Source organism: Camelina sativa, chromosome 12 (genome assembly GCF_030686135.1).
Source record: "Camelina sativa cultivar CO46 ecotype springtype chromosome 12, ASM3068613v1".
Taxonomy (NCBI): Eukaryota; Viridiplantae; Streptophyta; class Magnoliopsida; order Brassicales; family Brassicaceae; genus Camelina; species Camelina sativa.
This window is the reverse complement of record NC_141891.1, coordinates 12,842,826-12,865,686: the sequence shown is the minus strand read 5'-3', so window position 1 is coordinate 12,865,686 and position 22,861 is coordinate 12,842,826. Positions and strand designations below refer to the sequence as shown.

Genomic DNA, 22,861 nt, shown 5'->3' with positions numbered 1-22,861 from the left:
GTGTTCGTGATCTAAGTATCGACGGCGAAGCAAGGTGAGGCTTGCGAATTGTGTACGAGGTCTGCGACTGGCGAGCTCGGTTTTGAGAGATGGAGGAGGGCGAGCTCGAGTTTGGGTTGATGGTGGAGTTCGCGGGATTAGATACGGAGATGTTAATATTCGTATTTGACAAGTTGTGGGGTTGTATGTGAGCTTGGTGGTGTTGCTGTCTGGGCGAGCTTCGAGTGATGTGATTATTGGTGAGGTCAAAACGTGTACGGGGTCAACACGCGTGTGACTCTATCGAGCTCAAGTTGGCGAGCTCACACGATAGTCGGGATCGAGATTGGCGACTTCGAGTGTTCTGGGGCGTGCTTGCGGAATGACGTACCGAAATTGAGGTATCTGGTGTGGCAAGGCGGCGAGCTGCTAGGTATGAGGATGAAGGCGAGATCGATTCTCGCGGACTTGTGCGTTTGTGACTTCGAAGGCGAGCTCATTTGTGTTCCGGACTTGTGCGAGCTGCGAGGTCGAGGGGGCGAGGTTAAGGCTTGGGCGAGCTTGAATGGGGATCGTATTGAGAAGTGATGTCGAAGCGGCTCGTATCCGAACCGGGGCGAGCACGATTTTATGAGATGGAGGCCGGCGAGTTCACGTCGTGTGGGGTACTTGAGTTTGGGCTTGAACGTTGTTTGGTGACGAGGTGGAGCAGTTCTCTCTTCGAAGTCGCGTGGGGGAGCATGCTCGCGTGACGCCGTGGCGAGGTCGAATTCAATGATGATGAGGTCGATATTGCCGCGTATGGGGCCTTGGTGAGCTCAAATTCGGGACATCGTATGTTGACTAACTGCTGAGCTAGAGTGGCGTGATGAGATGCTGGAATGCTTCGTACGAGAATTCGGCGAGGTGGAGGTGAGGTGGAACTCTTCGGAGGCGAGGTGGGACTATCGAGCTCGCGCAGGTGACTTCGGAGGTAAGGTGATAACGCGTTTGGCGAGCTCGGTGCGCGTGACTCGGTGAGATCAAGGATAGCTTCGGGAATTGGGCGAGATGGCGAGATTGACAAGATCACTTCCGCGTACGGAGCCTTCGGGGAGGCCGATAGTGCCGCGTGTGGGACTTCGGTGAGCTCAAATTCAGGACATCGTATATAGGATATGGCGAGCTAGAGGGTGGCGAGCTCGTAGCGGGAACACAAGACTGTAACGTATGGGATCCTGGCGAGATGGAGAATTCCCAAGTTAATGGTGTGTACGAAGCTGGCGAGCTGGAGACTTGCCGATCCTGGTGAGGATTGCTGTGGGCGAGCTTGGATGTGATCCTGGTGAGGATTGCTGTGGGCGAGCGAGGTCATGACTGAGGCGAGGTCAAGTGGCGAGATCGTATTCGAACCTTGGCGAGCCCGAGTGGCGAGATCGTATCGAACCTTGGCGAGCTCGCATCTTTGACAAGGTGGCGAGATGAGGCTATTGGTGGAGAGCTCGTCAATGTTCCTGTGATGCGATGAGGTTTGCGGGAAGGTGAGGCTGATGCGCGTGGTAGTCAGTTGGTGATGCGTAGTACGCAGTACGTGGTTCGTTCGGGTGTGATCGTTCTATCCGGATTTTGTGGTGCTTTCAAGATGTCTTTACTCCACGCTGACCGTTTGCTCGGTTTTGCCAGGTATCGCACCATGGCTTCGGGAGACGACTTCTTTGGTGATATTCCGGAGGAGCTTGAAGATGACCAGTATGGCGCGTCAGAAGGAGACCTTGACGAGACGGGTAGGGAATTTCCTTGGTGGGAGCCGTCTGAAGGAAACGGTGTTATGTCGGATTTGGCGGATCTTTCGGTAGATGAGGTCCGGGAGCTCGAAGTAATGTTCCCGACGGGTAACCAAGCACTCAGTCTGATTCCTCTTCCTCCGAATCGGCGTCGCGGGAAGGTTTTTCCGTACGAAGAATGAACTGTTGTGGAGGGTTCTCCTAGATCTCTGGTCGCTGGACTAGCCGTTGGTGATGGAGTTCCGAGGTGCCGTAGAGATCGTACGGGAAATAAGGAACGCACTTCCCGCGATGCAGGGAGTACATTATGCGATGAGGATTCCATAGCCCGTGTCCTTGATCTATTCCAAACGTCAAACGGTCTGAAGTTCGTGATGCCGAGTGACGACGAGCGCCCGTGGGACTGCCCTGAAGGTCACTTCTGCGTTTACGAAGATTATTTTACCGATGGCGGCCTGTGGTTTCCTATCCCGGAATTTCTGACGAGCTTTTGTGCGCGTCGAGAGATTGCGCTCTCGCAGTTGTCGATTTCCAGCGTCCGTAATGCAGTGGGGCTTGCGATAATTGGTAGCCATATGAAAGTCAAGATGAGCACGGATCTCTTTGAGTTGCTGACTCGATTTCTACGTGACAAATCGGGGCTATGCATTGCCTGTTGTGCAGACGGACTCACGATCATGAATGGGCAGAGGAGTCATATCCACGATTGGCGGAGGCGATTTTTCTTCGTGGAGATAAACGACGCATTGGTCGAAGATCCCGGCACGACCTGTCCTGCTTCTTGGAACTTCACCCCCGGTAGCCGTTCCTATCGTTTTGGTGCTCCTAACCGTTTTCTGACCGTTCGTTTTATTTTTGCAGGAAAACCGCCATCTTCAGCTGCGCGCGATTTGAGCATTGTCGACAAAGGCGTTCCTTTTCTTTGGTGTAAGGCTTTGCGGTGGCCGAGAGTTCTTTCTCATCTTAAGACTTGTGAGTTTTGATAGTTTTCTTATTTTTGGGATTTATGTGCTCTCGTGACTAAGGCGTCTATTTATGCTGTAGGTTCGCGGACTGGATTGCAAATGGGGGACTGTCCAATGCCATGTTACGCTGATCTGTTCGACGCCAAGGAGGTGCCAGTTGTTGCTACCGAGGTTGTTGCGCCAGACGCCGAGACCGGCTTAGAGGTCGTTGCTGTGGAGCTCGAGGATGGCGAGGTACTTGCTCCCGTAGGTGAGACTGACCGCAGATCCTGTTCTGTCGAAGTTGCTGCTGCTCGTGCCGCGAAGAAGCCTTCCTTGGGGTCTCGTAAGAGTGTTTCAGCAGCTGGTGGCGATCGCTCCCGGAAGAGATCATTACGTTCGAGTCCTCGGAGTGATGCTGGAGGTACTTCTAGGCGTCCTCACCATGCAGAAGATGGGCGCGATGAGTTCATCCCGCAGACGGAAGGTGGTCGTGAAGATGATCGCTCCTTCTCATTTCGCTACGACGTGAAGGACCAGGCGTTCGTTGGGAACTCGCGAGCTTGTGCAGACCTCGCCAGCAGGATTGATGGTGACTCTGTTCCGCTTCTTACTTCTCGCGAGTTGGCTTGTCAAGACTCGTACAAGCAAGCCGTTCGTCGACAATTTCAGGTTTGCATTTTTTACTTCCCAGTTCGCCCCGATACGGATTTTACTTAGTCATAATCGAATTATTTTGCTTGGTGCTTTAGGCGATGAGCTGGATCAACCATCTCGCTGGCGACTGTGATGAAAAGGTGCGCGCCGCTAGGAAGGAGGCCTCGCTTGCTCAGGACGCGCGTGTTCAGGCTGAGCGATCAAGCAAAGAAAACGCAGTGATGGTCAAGGAGCTCACGGTTTCACTCAAGCAATCTGAGCGCAAGTTCACCTCCGAGACGGAGCGACTCAGGAAAGCGAGGGATGAGCGCGGAGAGGAGGAGCGCGCCAAGGCTGCTATCGTGATCAAGTCACATGAAGAGCGTATCGATCGCTTTAGGGAGCACGTGATCGCAACACGCAAGAAACAGCCCCATTTACTCACTCTTAGCCAGGTGACCGGAACTAGGCAATGTTTGACGAAGTTGATCAGTAGGGGTATTGCTATTCCCGCAGAGAGGATGGTGCGTCTTGCTGCTGGCGAGAAGGAGTTCACGGCGAAATCGAACGGGGTTGTGGTGCCGCCGCTTCGTGATGATGATCTCGAGCCGTTCCCGGGAGCTGCCGGTGGAGGTGCTGATGATGTCACAAACGAGTGATATGTCCTCGTATTATTACTTATTGTTGTTGCTTTTGAGTTTCACCTCTTGTTATTTCGTACTTGGATGCTGAGCGCTTCTGTACTTTTCCTTCATATATTTGCAAACTCGTTTGCTTTCGTTTATAAACTTGGTTATTCGCTTTCTCGCATAAGTGTTGATTATTGCCGAAGTTGCTTTCGTTTTTTTTATCGTTGCGGGGCATATTTTGCGGTGCAGGACGTCTCCTGGCTTATCCTGGATATGTTATTCCCCGTAACGGCGAGAGTGGACAAGACGGACTCGTCGTACTAGTTAGGTGCGTTCAGTCGTGACCGGCTTACCCTGTGGGTGCTGCAGGCTTTGCGAGTCTGGGCTCGGCTTATTCACTCTGCGCCCTGCTAGCTTTGCGAGTCTGGGCTCGGCTTATAAATCCTTACCGAAGTAAGGACGTGGATTATTTCACCACGGCACTCATGCGGAGCGCTTGCGAGTATGGACTCGGCTTTTATTCTTTACCGAAGTAAAGTATGGATTATTTCACCATTACATTCATGCGGAACGTAGAACTGTACACCTGGCCAAGGCGTCAGCGTGAAGACAAAGGATTTGCTGGAAAATTCTATTTTTTATTAAAGTAATAGTTGGACCTCGTGAAAGGCTGCCTACGTACCCTCGAGAGGGATCAAACCAATCGTAGTTCGTGTTACATAAGAATGCTCGGTGACGAGATGGTTTTTTTTTTTTTTTAAAAACATGCTCTAAGTTGATTGACTAATGGTAGTAGCGCTTGAGGTTGGCGGAATTCCAGGATCGCGGGACTGGTGTACCGTCCATTTCGAGTAGCTGATAGACTCCTGGCTTGACGATCTTCGAGACTAAGTAGGGACCTTCCCAATGCGCGCCCAGCTTTCCTGCGTTCTTCTCCACGGTGTTTTCGAAGACTTTGCGGAGGACGAGATCTCCCTCGTCAAAGTAACGAGACTTGACCTTTTTGTTGTAGAACTTTGCGGCAGCTTGCTGGTAGTTCTGGATGTGCAGCAGAGCCTGATCGCGCTCTTCTTCGATGAAAAGGAGTCTGTCACATAGCATTTTGTCATTCAGCTCCGGATTGTGTACAAGCATAGATCGTCGGAGTGTCAGGATTCCCACTTCGGCTGGTGCGAGTGCCTCCATACCGTACGCGAGTGAAAACGAGGTTCGTCCGGTGGAGGTGCGCGGGGAAGTTCGGTGAGACCACAAAACGCCGTCGAGTTCGTCTGCCCAAAGTCCTTTCTTCGCGTCGAGACGTTTCTTAATCCCAGCGAGGATTGTCTTGTTTGTTGCTTCTGCTTGTCCGTTGCCCTGCGGGTATCGTGGAGTTGACTTGCTAAGACGTATTCACCACCCAGCGCAGAAACCTTCAAACTGGAGAGAAATAAATTGTGGACCATTGTCACATACGATTTCGTATGGAAGTCCATGCCTGCATATAATATTCTTCCACACAAAGTTCTGGACTTCATTAGCTTCGAGCGAGGCGTACGATTCTGCTTCAACCCATTTTGTAAAATAGTCCGTCATAATGAGGAGATATTTCTTTTGATTTGACGGAGTTAAAGGGCCGACGATGTCCATCGCCCATCGCATGAAGGGGTAAGGTGGTGATGTGGTCCTTAGAAGTTCTGTCGGAGAATGGATGAATGGTGCATGTCGCTGACACTTTTCACACTTGTTTGCGAATGCAGTACAATCGGCAACCATAGTCGGCCAGAAATGGCCGTTGCGGCGAATTCGAAGTGCCAATGCTCGCCCCCCCGAGTGGTTACCTCCAGCGCCTTCGTGGACCTCTCGCATGATGTCATTGACGTCCTTTGTATTAACACAGATGAGAAGTGCGCCATTGGCCTCCCAACGGAACAAACTACCATCCAACAGCGTGTAATGCGCGCTCTTGACGTGAAGACGTCGTGCTTCCCACTTGTCCTTTGGCATGATCCCATCCGCAATGAATGCTATAATCTCGGTTTGCCAATCTTCTTGTCTTTTGGAGGCGGGTGGTGCAGGTATGGTGGTAACTGGAGGTGCTGGGGTTGGAATGGGCGTGGCGTTAGTGTTTGCGTTTGTGGCCGCTGAGGCTGATCTCGTGACTGCCAAGACGATTGTCGAGCTAGCGCTCGGGTTTGCTGATGCTTCTGTTGAGAGTGCGGCTTCGATGAGTTCGATGTCAATACTTGGTTGATCAATGCTTTCTACCGGAATTACTCGGCGGAGGTCTGGGTCCGATGTTGAGGCTAGTGTTGCAAGTGCGTCTGCGGGAGCATTGTCGCTGCGTGGAATCTTGACGAGCTTAAAGAACTCGAACTGTTGTGAGAGGTCGCGGACGACTTTCAGATAAGCATCCATGCGTGCGTGTCTCGTTGCATAGTCTCCACTGAATTGGTGCGTGACCAGCTGTGAATCGCAGTAAGCTTGTATCTTTTTGACTCCGATTCCGTGTGCGAGACGTAACCCGGCGATTAGCGCTTCATACTCAGCATCGTTGTTTGTGGCAGTGAAAGCAAGGCGGAATGACTGCTCCAAGATTTCCCCTGTTGGCGAGGTTAGGCGTACGCCTGCTCCCGAGCCCATTTTCGATGAAGCGCCGTCAACGTGGAGAGACCATATCTCGGGTGGGGGGTTGTCAGCTTCGAGTTCAGGAGAGAGCTCTACGAGAAAATCCGCGAGAACCTGTGACTTAGCGCATGTGCGATTCTTGTACTCAATGTCGTACTCACTCAATTCAACTGCCCACTTTGCCAGACGTCCTGATTGACTCGGGCTGTGAAGGATCGTGCGCAGCGGCTGATTAGTTAGGACTTCAACAATGTGTGATTGGAAGTACGGGCGGAGCTTGCGAGCTGAAATGACGACTGCGTATGCGAGCTTCTCAAGAGTTGGGTACCGAAGTTCTGCGCCATCGAGAGTTTTGCTCACATAGAAGATCGGATGTTGCTCTCCACGATCCTCTCTGACGAGCACACCACTTACAGCTGAACAGGAGATGGCGATGTAGAGATACAACGTTTCTCCTTGCTCGGGTTTGGCCAGGACTGGTGGAGACGATAGGTACTCCTTCAACTGTGTGAATGCTAGCTCGCATTTCTCATCCCATTCGAAGCGTTTATTCCCGCGGAGGAGCTGATAAAACGGCAAACACTTGTCTGTTGAACGAGAGATGAAACGATTTAGTGCGGCAATTCGCCCAGTAAGCCTCTGTACTTCACGTGTATTCCGTGGTGACGGAAGATTGATGATAGCCGAAATCTGTTTCGGATTAGCTTCTATGCCACGTTTCGTGACGAGGTATCCCAAGAATTCCCCGGAAGTGACCCCAAATGTGCATTTCGCTGGATTCAGCTTCATGCTGTACTTGTTGAGTATCTCGAAACATTGCTTCAGGTGTGCGACGTGATCTGCGGCTTGAGCTGATTTGACGAGCATGTCGTCAATATAGACTTCCATTGTTCTTCCGAGTTGACTTGCAAACATGCGGTTCACCAGTCGCTGATATGTGGCTCCTGCATTCTTCAATCCAAACGGCATGACTCTGTAACAATAAGTGCCTTGCTCGGTGATGAAAGCAGTCTTCTCACGGTCGTCTTTGTGCATCATTATCTGATTGTAACCCGAGAACGCATCCATAAAAGATAACAATTCGTTTCCTGCTGTGGCTTCGACGAGCTGATCAATGCGCGGAAGTGGAAAACTGTCTTTCGGACAAGCCTTGTTGAGATCTGTGAAGTCGATGCAGACTCTCCACGTACCATTCTTCTTCTTGACGACCACGGGATTACTCAGCCAATCTGGGTAGCGAACCTCAGTGATTGATCCAGCATCAAGTAGTTTCTTTACCTCATCATTGACCACGGCAGTGCGCTCCGCTCCGAGCTTTCGTCGCTTCTGTTTGACGGGCTTATAGGTCGGGTCAACGTTGAGCTCATGGCTAGTAATACTTGGATCGATTCCAGTCATGTGATCTATAGTCTATGCGAATGTGGTTGCATTCTTACGCAAAAAATGGACGAGCTCGTCTCTTAATGCGACTGGCAGCTCGGCTCCTATTCCGACGCAACGCTTAGGATCAGACAAGTCGATGTTAACTTGAATCACAGACTCCTTCGGAGGTGGTGTACGTGGATCTCGTGGTGGTGCTGATTGGGCGATTACGAAAGCCCTTGCGTTGCGCATCTTTTTCTCAATGATAAAACAGGTCCGTGCCATCAGAGGGTCTCCGCGCAGCGTATAGATTCCGTATGCGTTCGGGAACTTGACACATTGGTGATACGTAGAAGCGACAGCGCGCATCTTGTGGAGCCAGGGCGTTCCCAGAATAATATTGTAGACGATGGGTTTGTCCACAATTGCGAAGTTGAAGCACTGCATCGTACCGCCAACGTAAATTGGAAGCGTTATAGTCCCGACAGTCATGATGGTGTCCCCGTCGAATCCTGTCAAAGGCTGCGTTTCATAGACCGTGTTGCGCAGATCAATCTCCATCTGGATCAGCACGTCCTTGAATATCACGTTGACTGAACTCCCGGTGTCAATAAGAATCCTTGTTACTGAGCTCTCGCCGATTACCATTTCCACGACAAGTGGATCGTTGTTCGGACTAGCGTTGCGCGCATCTTCTTCAGTGAAGGTAATTGGTGCGGTGGATGTCTTGAACATGTTGCTGTGAGAAGGCGTGTTGCGCTTTGTTTCTGTTTCGCGACAGTAGGCTTGGATAGATCGAACAGAATCGCGACATGTTGACAGGCCACCCATGATCATGTTGATCCTTCGGCGAGGAGCTGGTGGTTCATCGTGCTCTTCTGCTTCGCGATTCCTTCTGGGGGGAGGAGGTAAACAAGCAACTTCCCGTTCTCGGTCATTTTGTGCCCAAGCTCGGTCATCCTGTGCTGCAGTTTCCTCTTCGTGCCGTCTGTCGTGCTGTTGTTCGTCTCTTAGGCAATACTGATTATCTTTGTGTGCGACAACTTTTCTGCGCTCTCGCTCTACATCGACGCCACCTTTCTTGTACTTTTCGAGAAGCAGCATTTGAAGTGTTTTACACTCTTCAGTTGAATTGTTGAACCTGTGGAACTCGCAATACGGGCGCTTGCCTTTGAAGCCGGGATTATCAGATTCACGGTGCCATTTGTTCCAAGACTTATTCTGTGGCTCTTTTACTTCTATAGCGAACATCGTCGCTTTTCTTCCTTTCTCGCCTCGGGCGTAGTCCCTGTTGTAGTGCTGGCGTGGTTCATGGTACTCGTCTATGGTTTTACCCTTTGAGCTCGGAGCCTTCTCGGACGCTTTTTCTGCCGCATCAGTTTGATCGTGGCTTTCTTTCCCTTGGTCTTCCTCCACCAGCATGTATCGGTTTGCACGCGCAAAGACTTCGCACAGGGATTGGAGGGGTAAGATTGTTAGGTCTTCCTTGAACCTGGTTCCGCGGGAGAGTGCGTCCCTTAGAGCTCCGATAGCGGCTTCGTCGCTGATGGCGAGCTGGGTTACAACTCCTCTGAATCTTGCCATGAAAGTTCGCAGCGACTCGTTGGGCTTCTGACGCATTCTCCATAATTCGGCGTTTGACGCAGGGACGTGCATGAAACATTGGTGATGCTGAAGAAAGGCAGTTGTGAGTGCTTCATAACCATCGATCGAATTGGCCTTGAGCTTTGAAAACCAGTTCAATGCTTCCCCGGTTAAGCTTTCGACGAACAGTTGACAACTTCCCGCGTCCTCCTCCTCGGGAGAAAAGTATGAACTTCCAATATAGATAGACATAGACTTCAAGAAGATAGTGGGATCCCCCTTGCCGTCGTACGGTATTGGCTTGTTTTTGTTGGTATCGGGATTGCGTCTTACTCTGACGCCCGATACTTTTGTGGTGAAGGGCGAGCGTCGCGCCTCTGCTAATACAGTCTCGAGTTCCGGGGCTCCGCTCGTTGCTCTGTGCATCTGAGTCGTAAGCGTCTGTAGCTGGGCTTGCATCTGCTGAAGTTCTTGCCGTAGCGCGTGATTCTCAGCGTTCTCGGAGCGACTTGGATCAGCACGCTGATCTGCGGAGACCTGGCTGGCCTGAAAATGTACCCTTGGCTGCTCGCCATTGGGTCCGACGATGATCGACGAGAGACGGGGCCTTCCATTAGTGTTGTGCTCAGCTCTCGGTATGTTAGCGGTGTGATGGTTAGCTTGCGGAGCATGGTGGTCAGCTCGCGGAGCGTTGAGGTCAGCTCGCGGAGCGTTGAGGTCAGCTCGCGGAGCGTTGAGATCAGCTCGTGGAGCGTTGAGGTCAGCTCGCGGAGCGTTGAGGTCAGCTCGCGGAGTGCTTGGTGCCAATGCGTCATCCTCCTGTCGCCGATGATGCCTTGCATGGCCATTGCGTCCTTGCGATTCTATCTGCGCCGCCTGCCCGCTCATCTTATCCAAGGTTCTTCGTACAGCTTCGTCAAGTGCGGCCTGACTGATTTTCATGTGTCTGGACGATCGACGGGGGTAAATGTCGCGCGTAGTGCCCATATCTTCGCAGCCATTTGGAGCGTCTGCAACAGCTACTCGATCAGGAAGGATTGCTCCATTGGTTCCGCCATTTGTCGGAGCGACACGCGTAACGCCTACGGCTTCACGGTCAGTTGGATCGTCTCCAGTGGTTTCACGAACAGGAAACGTAACGCCTGCGGCAACGCCATTGGTGGGAGCGACACGCGTAGCGCCTATGGCTGCGCGGTCAGTGAGCGTTGCGTCCTCGCTCGTAATTGCTTCGGGTCTGTTGACGCCTTGGAGTTGGTTGGTCCTCGCACGGGTGCGCCCCCATACGGTGCGTGGAGGAGACACGTCGCGGGCTGGGGAGGAGTTCACGCCTTCGTCGCTTGAGTGATTGATCTGAGACATGCTTCTGGTTTTCCGAAAACGCCTTGTTCTTCAAATTCTTCTCGTCAAAAAGTAAGGATTCCGTTCGGCCCCACGGTGGGCGCCAAATTGTTGATGTATGAAATCAACGATATAAATAATAAGAGTATTTGTGTGGGAATAAATCGGAACTGGTCCTTTATTTAACGTAGAATTGAAGAGGGGTTTACAGAAAATGACAATTAAGGAGCTAAGCGCAGTTAATACGAAAATAATTGCTCTTCTCTCTCTAATTGCCCAGAATTTCGGATCCCTTTTTCTGACAATGACGTCTGCTATATATAGTGGGCCAATGACCTAGGGTTTCTTCTGATCTTCTGTAAAATTACGGTTTTGCCCCTGCGGCCTGCTGGGCTAAATCCAAGACTTTAGGCCCAAATCTTCTTGAAATCTTCTACTTGGGCTTCTATAAATGTTGGGGGCAAAGCCCATATCCAACATTCTCTATTTATAGTGATCTTGGGAAGACATATTTTGAAATATTCACAAGAATAATTCAGCCAATTCAATTATTGAAGTTAATTGATTTCGAAAACCAAAAGTCTTTTGCTAAATGTTGTGACTGTGACACCAATTAAGAAAGAAGCTCATCCCTATCATCATACGTGCGGTATTCTTATTTAATTAACACTAGATTTAAGTTTTATAAATTTCATACTTTTTATTTTTTGTTAAAAAATTGTATGCAGATATTTTCTTATAATTTTTGTTTTCATGCGCTAATGTTGAAAGTTAAAATTTACATAGACATCAGTTTTTGTTTTCATATTGCAATGAACATTGATGTCTTCTACATTTCGTGTACCTTTTGTTCGTTTTGCATAGTGATGATCATCTTTCCAACATTTTTTTTTTTTAAGGTTTATTTCTGCTCCTTAAGTTGTATTAGTAATTCAATTAAAATGAGTAAATGACCAACATAGTTTAATCCATCGATAATTACATTGAAGTAGAGAGCGTATTTAATATATTGTAAGTTTTGGAAATGTCATCAATAGCATGATGGAGCTTAGATATATCTTATTAGATGTTTAAAGAAACATGTAACGTAGAAGCGAGTGAAATGATTTCAAATTGTGAGTAGTCTCAAACAAATGAATCTTAGCAATCTAATCAAAAGGAGTTTTAAGAAACTACACATCAGAGTCAAAATGAAGATGATTTAAATGAAATAAACTTAAGATCGAACACAAATTTTTAGTTGATATTGTAATGTACGAATGAATATAACAAAATGCATCATAATTTTCCTTTTTTATTTTTAATGATATGTTGTTACACAAATGGAGATAAAGAATAGACCCAACCACCATATTTCAAATGGAGAAGCGCACGTCTTGTCTCATATATGCCTCGACCCACGGGAAGCAGTAGTTGGTCTTGGACATGGCAGCTCTGAAGCGTTTTCCTTTTCCTTTACCATCACAAACCTGTTCTCCTCTATTAGAGACTACACCAATCAACGTGACAACAATAATAGATAAATAAACAATGGCTTGCATTTAGACCTTTCTTGCTCCATCAAATAACTATCTATCTTGAATACTTAAGATATAAGTAAGCACTTTCTAGTGAAACAGGTAAGCAATTCAAACCACAAGCATATAACCAAATGCCCATATACCATAACAATAGAATGGCATTATATACAACAAATAAGCTTTAGTAAAAAAGATAATACCAAACTTGCACCCAAACACTCCATCATTTGGTAGTAAGATCTACCATGCAAAGGAGTATGCCCTTTTCCATGATTCAGAGAAATAATATTCGGTCTTGAAAGAATAATCATTAGAAAAATGATGACTTCAAAACTCATGGTTCCTTTATGGACAATAATCTATTAGGCAAAGACTCGTTTTTTTATTTTCGAAACAGCCACACCGCTCTGGTATGACCCTTCTTATTCCACATCATCGCTTGCAAACGTACACTTTGCTATTGGCAATATATATTCCATCGTTGCTTCTGTATCCAGCTGAACAGCTGAGAAGAATCACGGTATAAGTTAAGAATGAAGGCAACATGCCTCATAAAAAAAGGTTCAACAAAATCTATGAACCTACCAGATGAGTCTACTTAGTATCGAAAATACTCACAACTTTTTTCTCCCGAAATTATGAATATGTTTAGACACGACGAGCTTCGAAGTGAGGAAAATATAAATCTGGAGGCATGGTACATGTTTTTCATTGTGAGATTAGTCATCACAATACATGCTTTATCAAAATCCAATCTGTAAACGCCAAATTTGGGATATCCTAATCAAAAGTTCAGAGATAAAAGCAGGGGATAATAGTAAAGAGTAGAACTATAGATGCAAATCCTCAAGACATAGCAGGCAATTATAGCAATTCTGTAGCACCTAAAGAATAGGAAACAATGGTCGAACCTCAAGAATTACACGTACTTGTTAAGCGTCTTGACAAGTTATTCTCCATCACTGATCGACGAGATTACTCTGTACCAGCGGGCCGTCCGGCATACTTTCTTCTTCATCTTGGTGAGAAGCAATGCAATTTTTGTTGTGAGGATGTTTGGGTTTTCAAAGGGGGGAATGCTATTTACACGAAGTGAGAGATCTTAAGAATCTCACTGACGAAGGCGTTTTCAACTTATGGTGATTGTTAAAAAGTAGAAGGAATTTTTTGTACAAATCGATGTTAGGTTGGCTACCTAGCAGTTTAGAATCCCTAAATAGACATAACCTATGAAAGGTGAACCAATTTTAAGAGTTACACGTGTCTTTACCTGATGAGATGACGTGTCACTTGTATGGAGAGAATCGGCCTCTTTTCATATATATGATTTCTTGTAACGTATCAAACCTAATTTATGGCCGGTCCGACTATTTCCACGGTGATTTTAATTATCCATGAATGTCATGAATGCTTTATACATACCTGATCACTAATCTGGTATTTTTCAGCTTAGGATTTCTCTATTTATCTCACAATGTATTGGTGCACAACTTCACATGCTTTACAATAATATTGTGGTTAGATATGTTCAGTAATTTATTAATTTAAAATATCATATTTATATATATTATCTTTTTCAATAAATATTGATCAAACTTTTATATTTTCAAGTATAATTTTTGTTGTGTCAACTCTTTTTATCACCGATTTTGATAGTATAGTTTTGAAATCTACATCATAATTCTATATCTGGAAATTATCTACAGATCTTACTTTTATGGACGGAAAAAAATCACTTAACTATCAAATTTCTAAACCTTTACATTTTCAAATATATTCCAAAGATCATTATTTTACCATCTTATGCTTTGTTACTTAATTATATATATATATATATATGTCTGAGATTTATATATCTAGTTATTGATATAGGATATGTATAGCTCTCCAACATAAACATACAAAAATGAATAGCTCACAAACAAAAGTCTCCTGTTAATAAAACTTGATATATCTAACAAGTCTATTTATTTAATTAACAATTCGCATGCATTACAATAGTATTGCCGTATTGGGATTAGACTTCATATTAAAACTATTTCAAACTGGTCAATTAAATATAGATGGGTTATTTAAAATAACACAAATAAGTTTCTTACAAAAATTTAAAGGAAATATTTAGATAGATCGATCTTGTGAATCATTTACACAAATCCCATACAATTATCTATAATTCATGCACAATTTTCAAACTCTCTAAGAAATCAACTAAAGTAAAGTCTTCCAATATATAATAGAGAGAATACAATAAAAATAGACTCGGTTATAGTCCATATAATAGTTTAATTTGAAGACTCGTTTATAGTCCATATATCTAAACATTTTAAAACTGGTCAAATTAAATATAGAGGGATACTTAAAAATAACACAAATTAGTTTCTTGCAAATTTAACGGATAATCGATGAACGAATATGTCACACATCTCTGAATATTTCAGTTTCATATGTCGGATTTGTAATTAATTAGGTGACATATCATATATGGTCAGTTTTCTTACGGATTTAATTCTCTAGTGCCCCTATATCAGAAATTATTTTCTGCATCATCTCCACTTATTCTCACTATCCCCTTCTTTAATGAAATGACGAAACTACCCTCTAACAATTTCGAAAAAAAAATTGAACGTACAACTACATCCAGTTGTACTGGATATTCCTTAAGTTGTACCTCCAGTTGTACCCATCGCATCTTAGTTGTACCCGTCGCACCCTAGTTGTACCAGTTGCACCCTAGTTGTACCCTGCATAGTGGGATTCGAACTCTCGGCGCGCGGGTGCGCATGGAACTCGCAACCACTGAGCTATTGTGTTTTTCGTTGAATATTTACCGATTTAATTATATTTAACCTTTAACAACCTTCATTAAGGGTAATATTGTCTTTTTACCACTGAAGGGTTTTTGAGAAATTGTTTTGATGAATAGGGGTATTAAAGATTACTGTCCGTTTTCTTACCCCTATGTTTATCTATTGTACAAAATCTGATTTTAAATTATATTGATTTATCCAAACCTTATTAACTTATGAAGACTTACTCTGATTTATATAAATGTGCGCTAATAAGTAGTACGGCTAATTTCGCTAAAAAGAAAAGAAGTTAAAGACTGTATCATAGTCTTTATATAATCTTAATTGTGTAAACTGAAAATTGAGTGATTTATTTTCCTTTTTCTTGTTATTATATATGATCGTATTGTACTATAAATGAAATTATACTAGTAGTATATATCGTTGAATGTGTCAAATACAATAAAACGTGCTCTAATATATGTGCGTGGCGGCATACATCTTGTAAATAAAAGTAACAAAAATAAAGACTTGATTAAAGTAACAAAAATAAGTTTATTATTATTATTAGTTTAAAACATTGAATGTGTTATTAATCAAGAAAATAAAATAAAAAGACTTAGTTATACTCTATAATTCTAACGAGTCTATTTGTTAAACAATATACTAGTTGACATGCATTACAATAATATCGCGACTCGATATTAGATATTTTATGAAGCATCGTTCAATGATGATTATACTGGTCATTATTTGTGTTAATTCGCATAATAGAAATTGATTATAGATCGACTCTTATCGATAAAAATAATATTTCCTCTGTTTTAAAATATAAAATGTTTTAATTAAAATATATATATTAAAAAATAGTAATTTTTAAAAAGTTTAACAAATTATAAACAAAACTACATAATAAAAAATATAAAATTAATCTTAAAATTGCATAGAAAGTTGGAATATTCTATATTATGAAACAAAAATACTTCTCTTAACATATTATATTATGAAACAAAGAAAGTATTATATTAGAAGACAAATTTGGAGAATCTCTAACCAATTGGTGGTCCTAAACAGCTCGCACGATTGAAACATAAAAACCAATATGCGTGTATGCATCAATTTGCATGTTATAACTTATAATATACTTTTTTTTGGCCGTGCTGATAGGTTCTTCCGCTACCTCCCGCAAATGTTGTTTTTGAGGATGGTAGCGGCTGCTAGCGATTGGTGCCAATCATACAAATCGCTTCCAATCGCTTCCAACTGCTCCCAATCGCTTCCAACTATTCCCAATCGCTTCCGACCACTGAATTCCAAAAGCTGCTTCCCGCAAGCGTTTGCGGTTGGAAATTTTGTTTTTTTTAAACAAAAAAGTCAAAAACACGAATTTTTTTTTCCTTATATCTTCAACCTAACCATTGTACCCATAAAAGATGAGAGAAATTGAAGTACAAATTCGATTGAGGAGATTAGAATATAAACAATTACAAGAAAATAAGATTCCAATTAACAAAAAACCAAAAAATATGATGTAAAACTATTTGCACATCGCACATACGTTCCATTAAATCTAAAAAAAATATAACATTTCATTAGAAGTTTAAGAAGATAAAATTATTTGTTAAAACATTAAAACAAATTACCAATGACTCTTCTTTACTCTTTCATAATTAATTTACCTTAACCTTGTAATTCAATGTAAGGAACTTATTGAGTGTGTGAGATTTAGCAGAGAAGATCTATAATCTAAAGCATAAGTTTTGTCATTTATCACATTACTTGATTAAATTTTGGATGAAAAGCCAAATGCATAAAGTAATAAGTGTTTCAATATGAAATTTATTTATTTTTGAATAATTATTTTAGTATTTTTAAATATATTTAATTATAAATCAAATTTAATAAAGTTTTTGGTGTTTTTAAATATTTAAATAATTATATATTACATTTATTATGTTTTAACCGCTAATGCAACCGTTGGTCAACCAGTCGTTAAACTCCCGCAAACGCACCCATTTTAAAATGCTAAATCAGTCATTCAAAACGCTTAATAACGCTTGAAACCGCAATCGTCCGCTTCCGCAATCTCTCGCAACCGCAACCGTAAACGCTGCGTTTGAACCAATCAGGCCCAAGGCTTTGGTGGAACATGGATCTTGGCGGGCGATAGGTTCGGGATGTAATGTCTCGGTGTGGCGAGAACCGTGGATTCCGAATATTTAGCCGAGACCAGTAAATGGTCGAGGTCGGCAGTTACATCCCAATCTAATGGTCAACCATTTGATTAATCCAACTACGAAGGAGTGGCATATGCCAATCCTAGAGGAGTTTATGGATCTGACAGATATACAAATAATTTTATCTATGGAGATTAGTAAATCTTTTAAACCGGATAAACTGATTTGGCATTATACTAAATCAGGGAAATATTCGGTTAAATCTGGTTACCGGCTCGCCCGTGATTTAATAAAAGAGGTAGAATATGGGCCGACGTGCACGCCTCTTCGGGCTCAGGCTTGGAAATTTCAGGTTCCCCCAAAGATCCAACACTTTTTCTGGCAGATTGCTTCCGGCTCCCTTCCTGTGTTGGAACGCTTGGCTCATCAGGGTGTCTGGTGTGATCCTCTATGTACACGTTATGGCTCGGCGGTGGAGACTATCAATCATGCTCTTTTTGAGTGCCCCCGATCGCGTCGGATTTTGGATTTGTCCCCACTAGATATATGCATTGATGGATTCCCCTTTGGTTCTCTTTTTTCAAATCTAGATTTCCTAATTTGGCGGGCATCGTCCCAGTCGGCTATCTCGGATATTATTTTTTGCCTACCATGGATCGTCTGGTCTATCTGGAAAGATAGGAATAAAAAAGTTTTTCAGGGTATTGAGGCAGAGCAATGTGATGTTCTTAATCAGGCAGTTACTGATAAGTTGTTATGGGAGGAAGCGAGGTCTTCCAGTTCAACCCTTTCTGATCCTTTAACCTTGGAGGTCCGGATCCCCGTTCCCTGGTGCCAGATCGATGGATCTTAAAAGGCATCAGATCCTTTGGAAGGGTTAGGCTGGTGGCTGTGCAATAGTGAGGATGTAACGTTGTTACTGGGAGCACAGAGTCAGCGCCTTGGTGTGCATGCAAGGTTGCAATCAACAAGTACCTCATATGCAAAACAAATAAGCAGACAACCAAAGCAAGTTAGGACTCAGAATGATAAATGTAACATAACTTAATCTTGCAAAACTTGAAATCTTAAATGTAGCAAAACGAATCCCAAATGGCAACGACGCCAAATTGATACTAAGATTTTTGTATCTATCCTAGCAGGTTCAATTAACCTTATGTGTTGTAGTACTTAAGGTGTCAATCCAAATGGGATGATGCTAGCAATCAAGATGCAATCAAGTAATCACAAGTCAAGCCATATCTAAGAGTGATTTTTTTTGTCTAACAATTCTTGAATGAGAATAATGCAAAACGGAAATGAGTTACAAAACTAGAAACGAAAATGTATGACAAGAAGTAAACGTGAGTAAAAATGAAATCGAGTCTAAACAAGAACTAAATAGCAAGATGCAAAACGGTCTCAGGAATGCAATATCAATCAAAAGATAGAAGTCCTAAGGGTGGGAGTAATTGATGTCGGTGGAGTATCATAGTCTACAGAGTGTTTAACATGCCACATGCAAACTATCCCTAAACAATGGACATCACGATTTAGCTAATCCAATCTCTTGACAAAAGCTACTCAGACTCAACCACTTCCAAACCTAGCTCTCGCTAGAGAAACATGATCAAGCAGGCATGACAAACAAGTTCATTCATGTCAACAAACATCATAGACAACTAATCTCTTAGGCTAGGCATGTAAGTCTCTGGCACTAGTTGGTCAGACATTTCATCGAACACCTTTTGGGTGTGGAAATTTCCAAGACCTAGTTCCAATTGATCAAAGAGAAACTAGTATTTCTAACTCTATTCGAGAAGGAAATCATACAAATCAAAGCTTAAACACTCTACATCCTAAGATCCTCCACCTAGTCTATCCCATCCCCATGAACTCTAACACTACTCGAATATAGAAATCATCATCAACGATATAAACTCAGAAAACATTGAATCAAGCATCATTAGATAGATAAAAATGGGAAGAACAACTTTGTAGAAGAAATCAAATGCAAAAACTGAATAAATTAAAAGATATTGGGATACAAAGTCTCAAAACATTTAGGTGGCTAGGTAAAACCTTCATGGAAAAGAACAGAAACGAGATAAAAGATGTCTTGGCAAAGACTTAACAAAATGTATATATAGTCAGACATGGAAAGTCCTAAAACATAAAACGACAAGGTAAAGAGTCGGTTTTGGAATCTCCTGAAACGTGTGAGATGGAGCGTCTTCCTTCCTGACATGTTTGATCGAGTCAGTGTGCGTCGAGTGGAATGCAATCTCATCGTGCCTCGACCCAGGTGGCTCGAATGATGCGAAAGGAGGCTGGCTCGACTGGTGGTTCGACTGGTAGTTCGACTGGTAGTTCGACTGGTGGTTTGACTGGTGGTTCGACTGGTGGCTCGACTGGTGGCTCGACTGGTGGCTCGACTGGTAGTTTGACCGGTATTTCGACTGGTAGTTCGACTGGTAGTTCGACTGGTAGTTCTACTGGTAGTTTGACTGGTGCGTTTCTGACGTCTTCTAGATACCTGAAATACTCCGAGATGCACGATGTATGCAAGGATGATGCAAGAACTACCTAAATATGCAACGTATATAAAAGAGGCTAGAAAATGATGCAAAACAACTAGTTATCCTAGCTAAATGCATGACAAATAGATGCTAAGGAGAGGAAAAATATAGACATATCAACTCTCCCAAACTTATTCTTTGCTTGTCCTCAAGCAAACAATCAAGAACAAAGTATGGAAGAGAAGTGTGAAGATGGGGTCTCAGAACCTAAAACATGCTGAATAAAATAGTTAGAATCAAGGTCCTTGTTTTTAGTTCTATGATGCATGGTGAAGCAACTTTATTTCTTTAATTTACACATGCAATCCTATCAATCACTCCCTTTAACATTTATTAACAAAGAACCGTGAATCAAGCTATGCAATGTCGTCAAACTCATTTGGTTAAGGTAAAAGGTTAGAGACAAATGTGGTCTCCTTCTCAAGTAGTTTTATCAATACAGAACAAGGTTCTCTCATGAAAAGGAGTTGAGCTTAAAAGAAGGCTAAAGGTTGAAACCAACTAATACATACAAGAGCAGCGCCCTGTCTACCCAAAGGTCCCCAAGGAAACTCAGCCCTAACATTCTAACCCAGAAGTTGGTCCTATCTCTACCCTTTATCAGAAATATCATCTCAAACTCTTTACACTTAGTCTTAGGAGGAGTTCACTTCTTATCATTCTAGCGGATTGAGAAATCTTTATTATCACTATGGTTCTTTTTATTTTCTTTTAAGGACTCTAGACATCTTAAGTGTTTTTATTTTCTTTTCTTTGTCTAATCTTTTTATTTTATGCCCAGAACCAATAACTCTTTTACTTTGCTCAACCCAAATCCTTTACTAGACTTGTAAACTTTGAAAACACATCCCTCCTAAAGACTCTTTACCCTTTTGCTTTCTCTTTTACTCTTCACTTTTCTGCACAGATCCCATCCCAATACCCAAAATCGAGTTCTCACCTAGTCCTACTAGTCCGGATAACGCGAACTAGAACTACATAGGATCCTACTCTTGTCGGTTAAAACCTAATACTTTCTAGCAAGCTCAACTCGAAAAAGGTCTGACACTCAAGAATATAATTGTCTTGAAAGAATGGTTGGTTAAGGGTGCGGGGAACTGTTCCAAAGATGGGAATCAGCTACTTGGATTGACAAGGGTGGTAAAAATGTGAAAGACAATCCAAGTATGTATATGGTATCCATGAGTTCGACTTCAATGCATAACAAGATAATTGCAAGTCAAAATTAGGTTCAGATAGATAGGGAATGACGTCAATTAAAGACATGCTTCAATCAAGACTAGAATGCAATTTTGAGAATTCAAAACTTGGTCCAGTCTTACATTTCAAGTTCAATCAACGAGCATCAAAGAACTAATAACAAGGGCCTTGATCCTATCCTATTGAATTCAGCATGCTACCAAGGTTACAATCATCATCAACCCCTATGCTAAATGCAACAAACCTATATGGATAACACTAGACTCAATCCTAATATGCAAGTGCAAACTACATGAACACTCTGTTTTTGTGGAAATTTTTGATTTTTCTTTTTTCAATTTTTTTTTTGATTTTTTTCTATTCAAATAGATGGATGCAAACTCAAACATGATATGATGGCTGGTTTGAGATTGATATTAAATCGGGACCATGTGATCATGGACTAAATTGTGGTGTATTAAATTATTAGAATTTGGTATAATTAATCTAATTAAAGGAAACACCATAAGTATAAGTTATGAGACTTTGAAATAAGAATCATAAAACACAACATCGGATACATCATCTCAAACCTTCCTCCAAACTTAAATTACACTCTCCTATGTAAGAAAAATTTGCAGAAGGATTTAAGAATCACAACACAAGCAATGCATGAATTAAATGGTATATACAAAGGAAAGGTAGGAGTACCTTAGTAGTAGAAAAAGGAGTCCGTGCTCGCCCAAGGAGGAGCATGATATTGACTTTTTCTTTCACCTTGTTCCGGATCCGCAGGAGTGACCTCAGCTGGTTGGTCGACTTGCTGCTCAACCGTTTGCGTGTTCTGATACATGTTCGGCTGCTCGTCACACTGCATGTCATCGACTCTGGACTCACCATGGTCCGATATATACTAGCACAACCACCTCTGTGGGCTGATAATCACCTTGATGTTCGATCTGCTTCTCAACTCTGTGCATGCCCTGATGTGGGCTCGAGCGGGTGTCATGAGTGGCTCGAGAGAGGTAGTCGGAACATGGCTCGATTGAGGCAGTCGGACCGTGGCTTGATTGTGGCAGTTGGACCATGGCTCGATTGTGGCAGTCGGGACGGCGAGAACAGCGGGTCGAGGGAGATGCGGCTCAATTGAGGCAGTCGGACCGTGGGTCGATTAAGGCAGTCAGACCGTGGCTCGAGAGACGCGGTGAGGAACGAGTAAGAGGACGTTGGCTCGAGTGTGCGATGAGAGTGGACGAAACTTTCTTTTCTCTGTATCTCCTATCTTTGTTGCCCATAATCTCTTCGTAAGACTCTTGAACACAAGAAAACTAAAAACAAAAATTAAAAACACAAGGATCCTAAAAAAAATATTTACAATGATACCTTTGGGATTTCTTCCCAAGTGAGCTTGTTTAAAGTCTCAGAGCTTGACTTTGCATAATCTTTACGCTTTGGGAGGGTCATAGAGAGGCTTTGGAGACCACTCTAGAATGTTTGGTCTAGCCAGATACTCTTTAACATCCTGCCCAGGTTCAATAAGAAAATATCTTCTCTTCTTCATTATCCCCAACCTCTGTCTTGCTTTTCTTGGAGAAGAAATTTTAACTTTATCCTGGAGCTGCATGATTTGCCCTCTCATCTCCTCCAACATGACTGTTAACTCCGTCACTGTATCCCTTAAAATATTGGTTGTTTGGAGTTCAGACAAACTGTCAAGCGCGGAAGGACTTGTCTCTTGCGGTTGGTGATCAGGAAGTAGGTCTCGATGCTTAGGAAGGGTAACAATGCACTCGAGTTGGAGA

The 22,861-nt window shown here is 43.3% G+C and overlaps 2 protein-coding genes across 2 annotated transcripts; one reads left to right on the top strand and one right to left on the bottom strand.

The window, feature by feature from the left end:
* The first annotated feature begins 852 nt into the window (after positions 1 to 852).
* LOC147930459 (uncharacterized) lies at positions 853 to 3,981 on the top strand. The gene is made up of 7 exons (XM_087476878.1): positions 853 to 952; positions 1,134 to 1,266; positions 1,642 to 1,850; positions 1,968 to 2,540; positions 2,604 to 2,669; positions 2,787 to 3,358; positions 3,439 to 3,981. Exons 1-7 carry the CDS (start codon positions 853 to 855, stop codon positions 3,979 to 3,981), a joined length of 2,196 nt encoding a protein of 731 aa, XP_087333004.1.
* Positions 3,982 to 4,734: 753 nt separating this feature from the next.
* Positions 4,735 to 7,953, bottom strand: LOC147930458 (uncharacterized). Its single transcript, XM_087476877.1, has 2 exons — positions 5,426 to 7,953; positions 4,735 to 5,329 (listed from the first exon to the last, which is right to left on the bottom strand). Exons 1-2 carry the CDS (start codon positions 7,951 to 7,953, stop codon positions 4,735 to 4,737), a joined length of 3,123 nt encoding a protein of 1,040 aa, XP_087333003.1.
* Positions 7,954 to 22,861: the final 14,908 nt, after the last annotated feature.

Excerpts from the sequence above, each read along its gene's own strand:
- LOC147930459 (XM_087476878.1), top strand. The coding sequence starts at position 853 with ATGCTGGAATGCTTCGTACGAGAATTCGGCGAGGTGGAGGTGAGGTGG. Across the intron at positions 953-1,133 it reads TCGCGCAGGTGACTTCGGAG|GATATGGCGAGCTAGAGGGT; the intron begins GTAAGGTGATAA and ends CATCGTATATAG. Across the intron at positions 1,851-1,967 it reads CGAAGTAATGTTCCCGACGG|CCGTTGGTGATGGAGTTCCG; the intron begins GTAACCAAGCAC and ends TCGCTGGACTAG.
- LOC147930458 (XM_087476877.1), bottom strand. The coding sequence starts at position 7,953 with ATGACTGGAATCGATCCAAGTATTACTAGCCATGAGCTCAACGTTGAC. Across the intron at positions 5,330-5,425 it reads TGGAAGAATATTATATGCAG|CAAGTCAACTCCACGATACC; the intron begins GCATGGACTTCC and ends AATACGTCTTAG.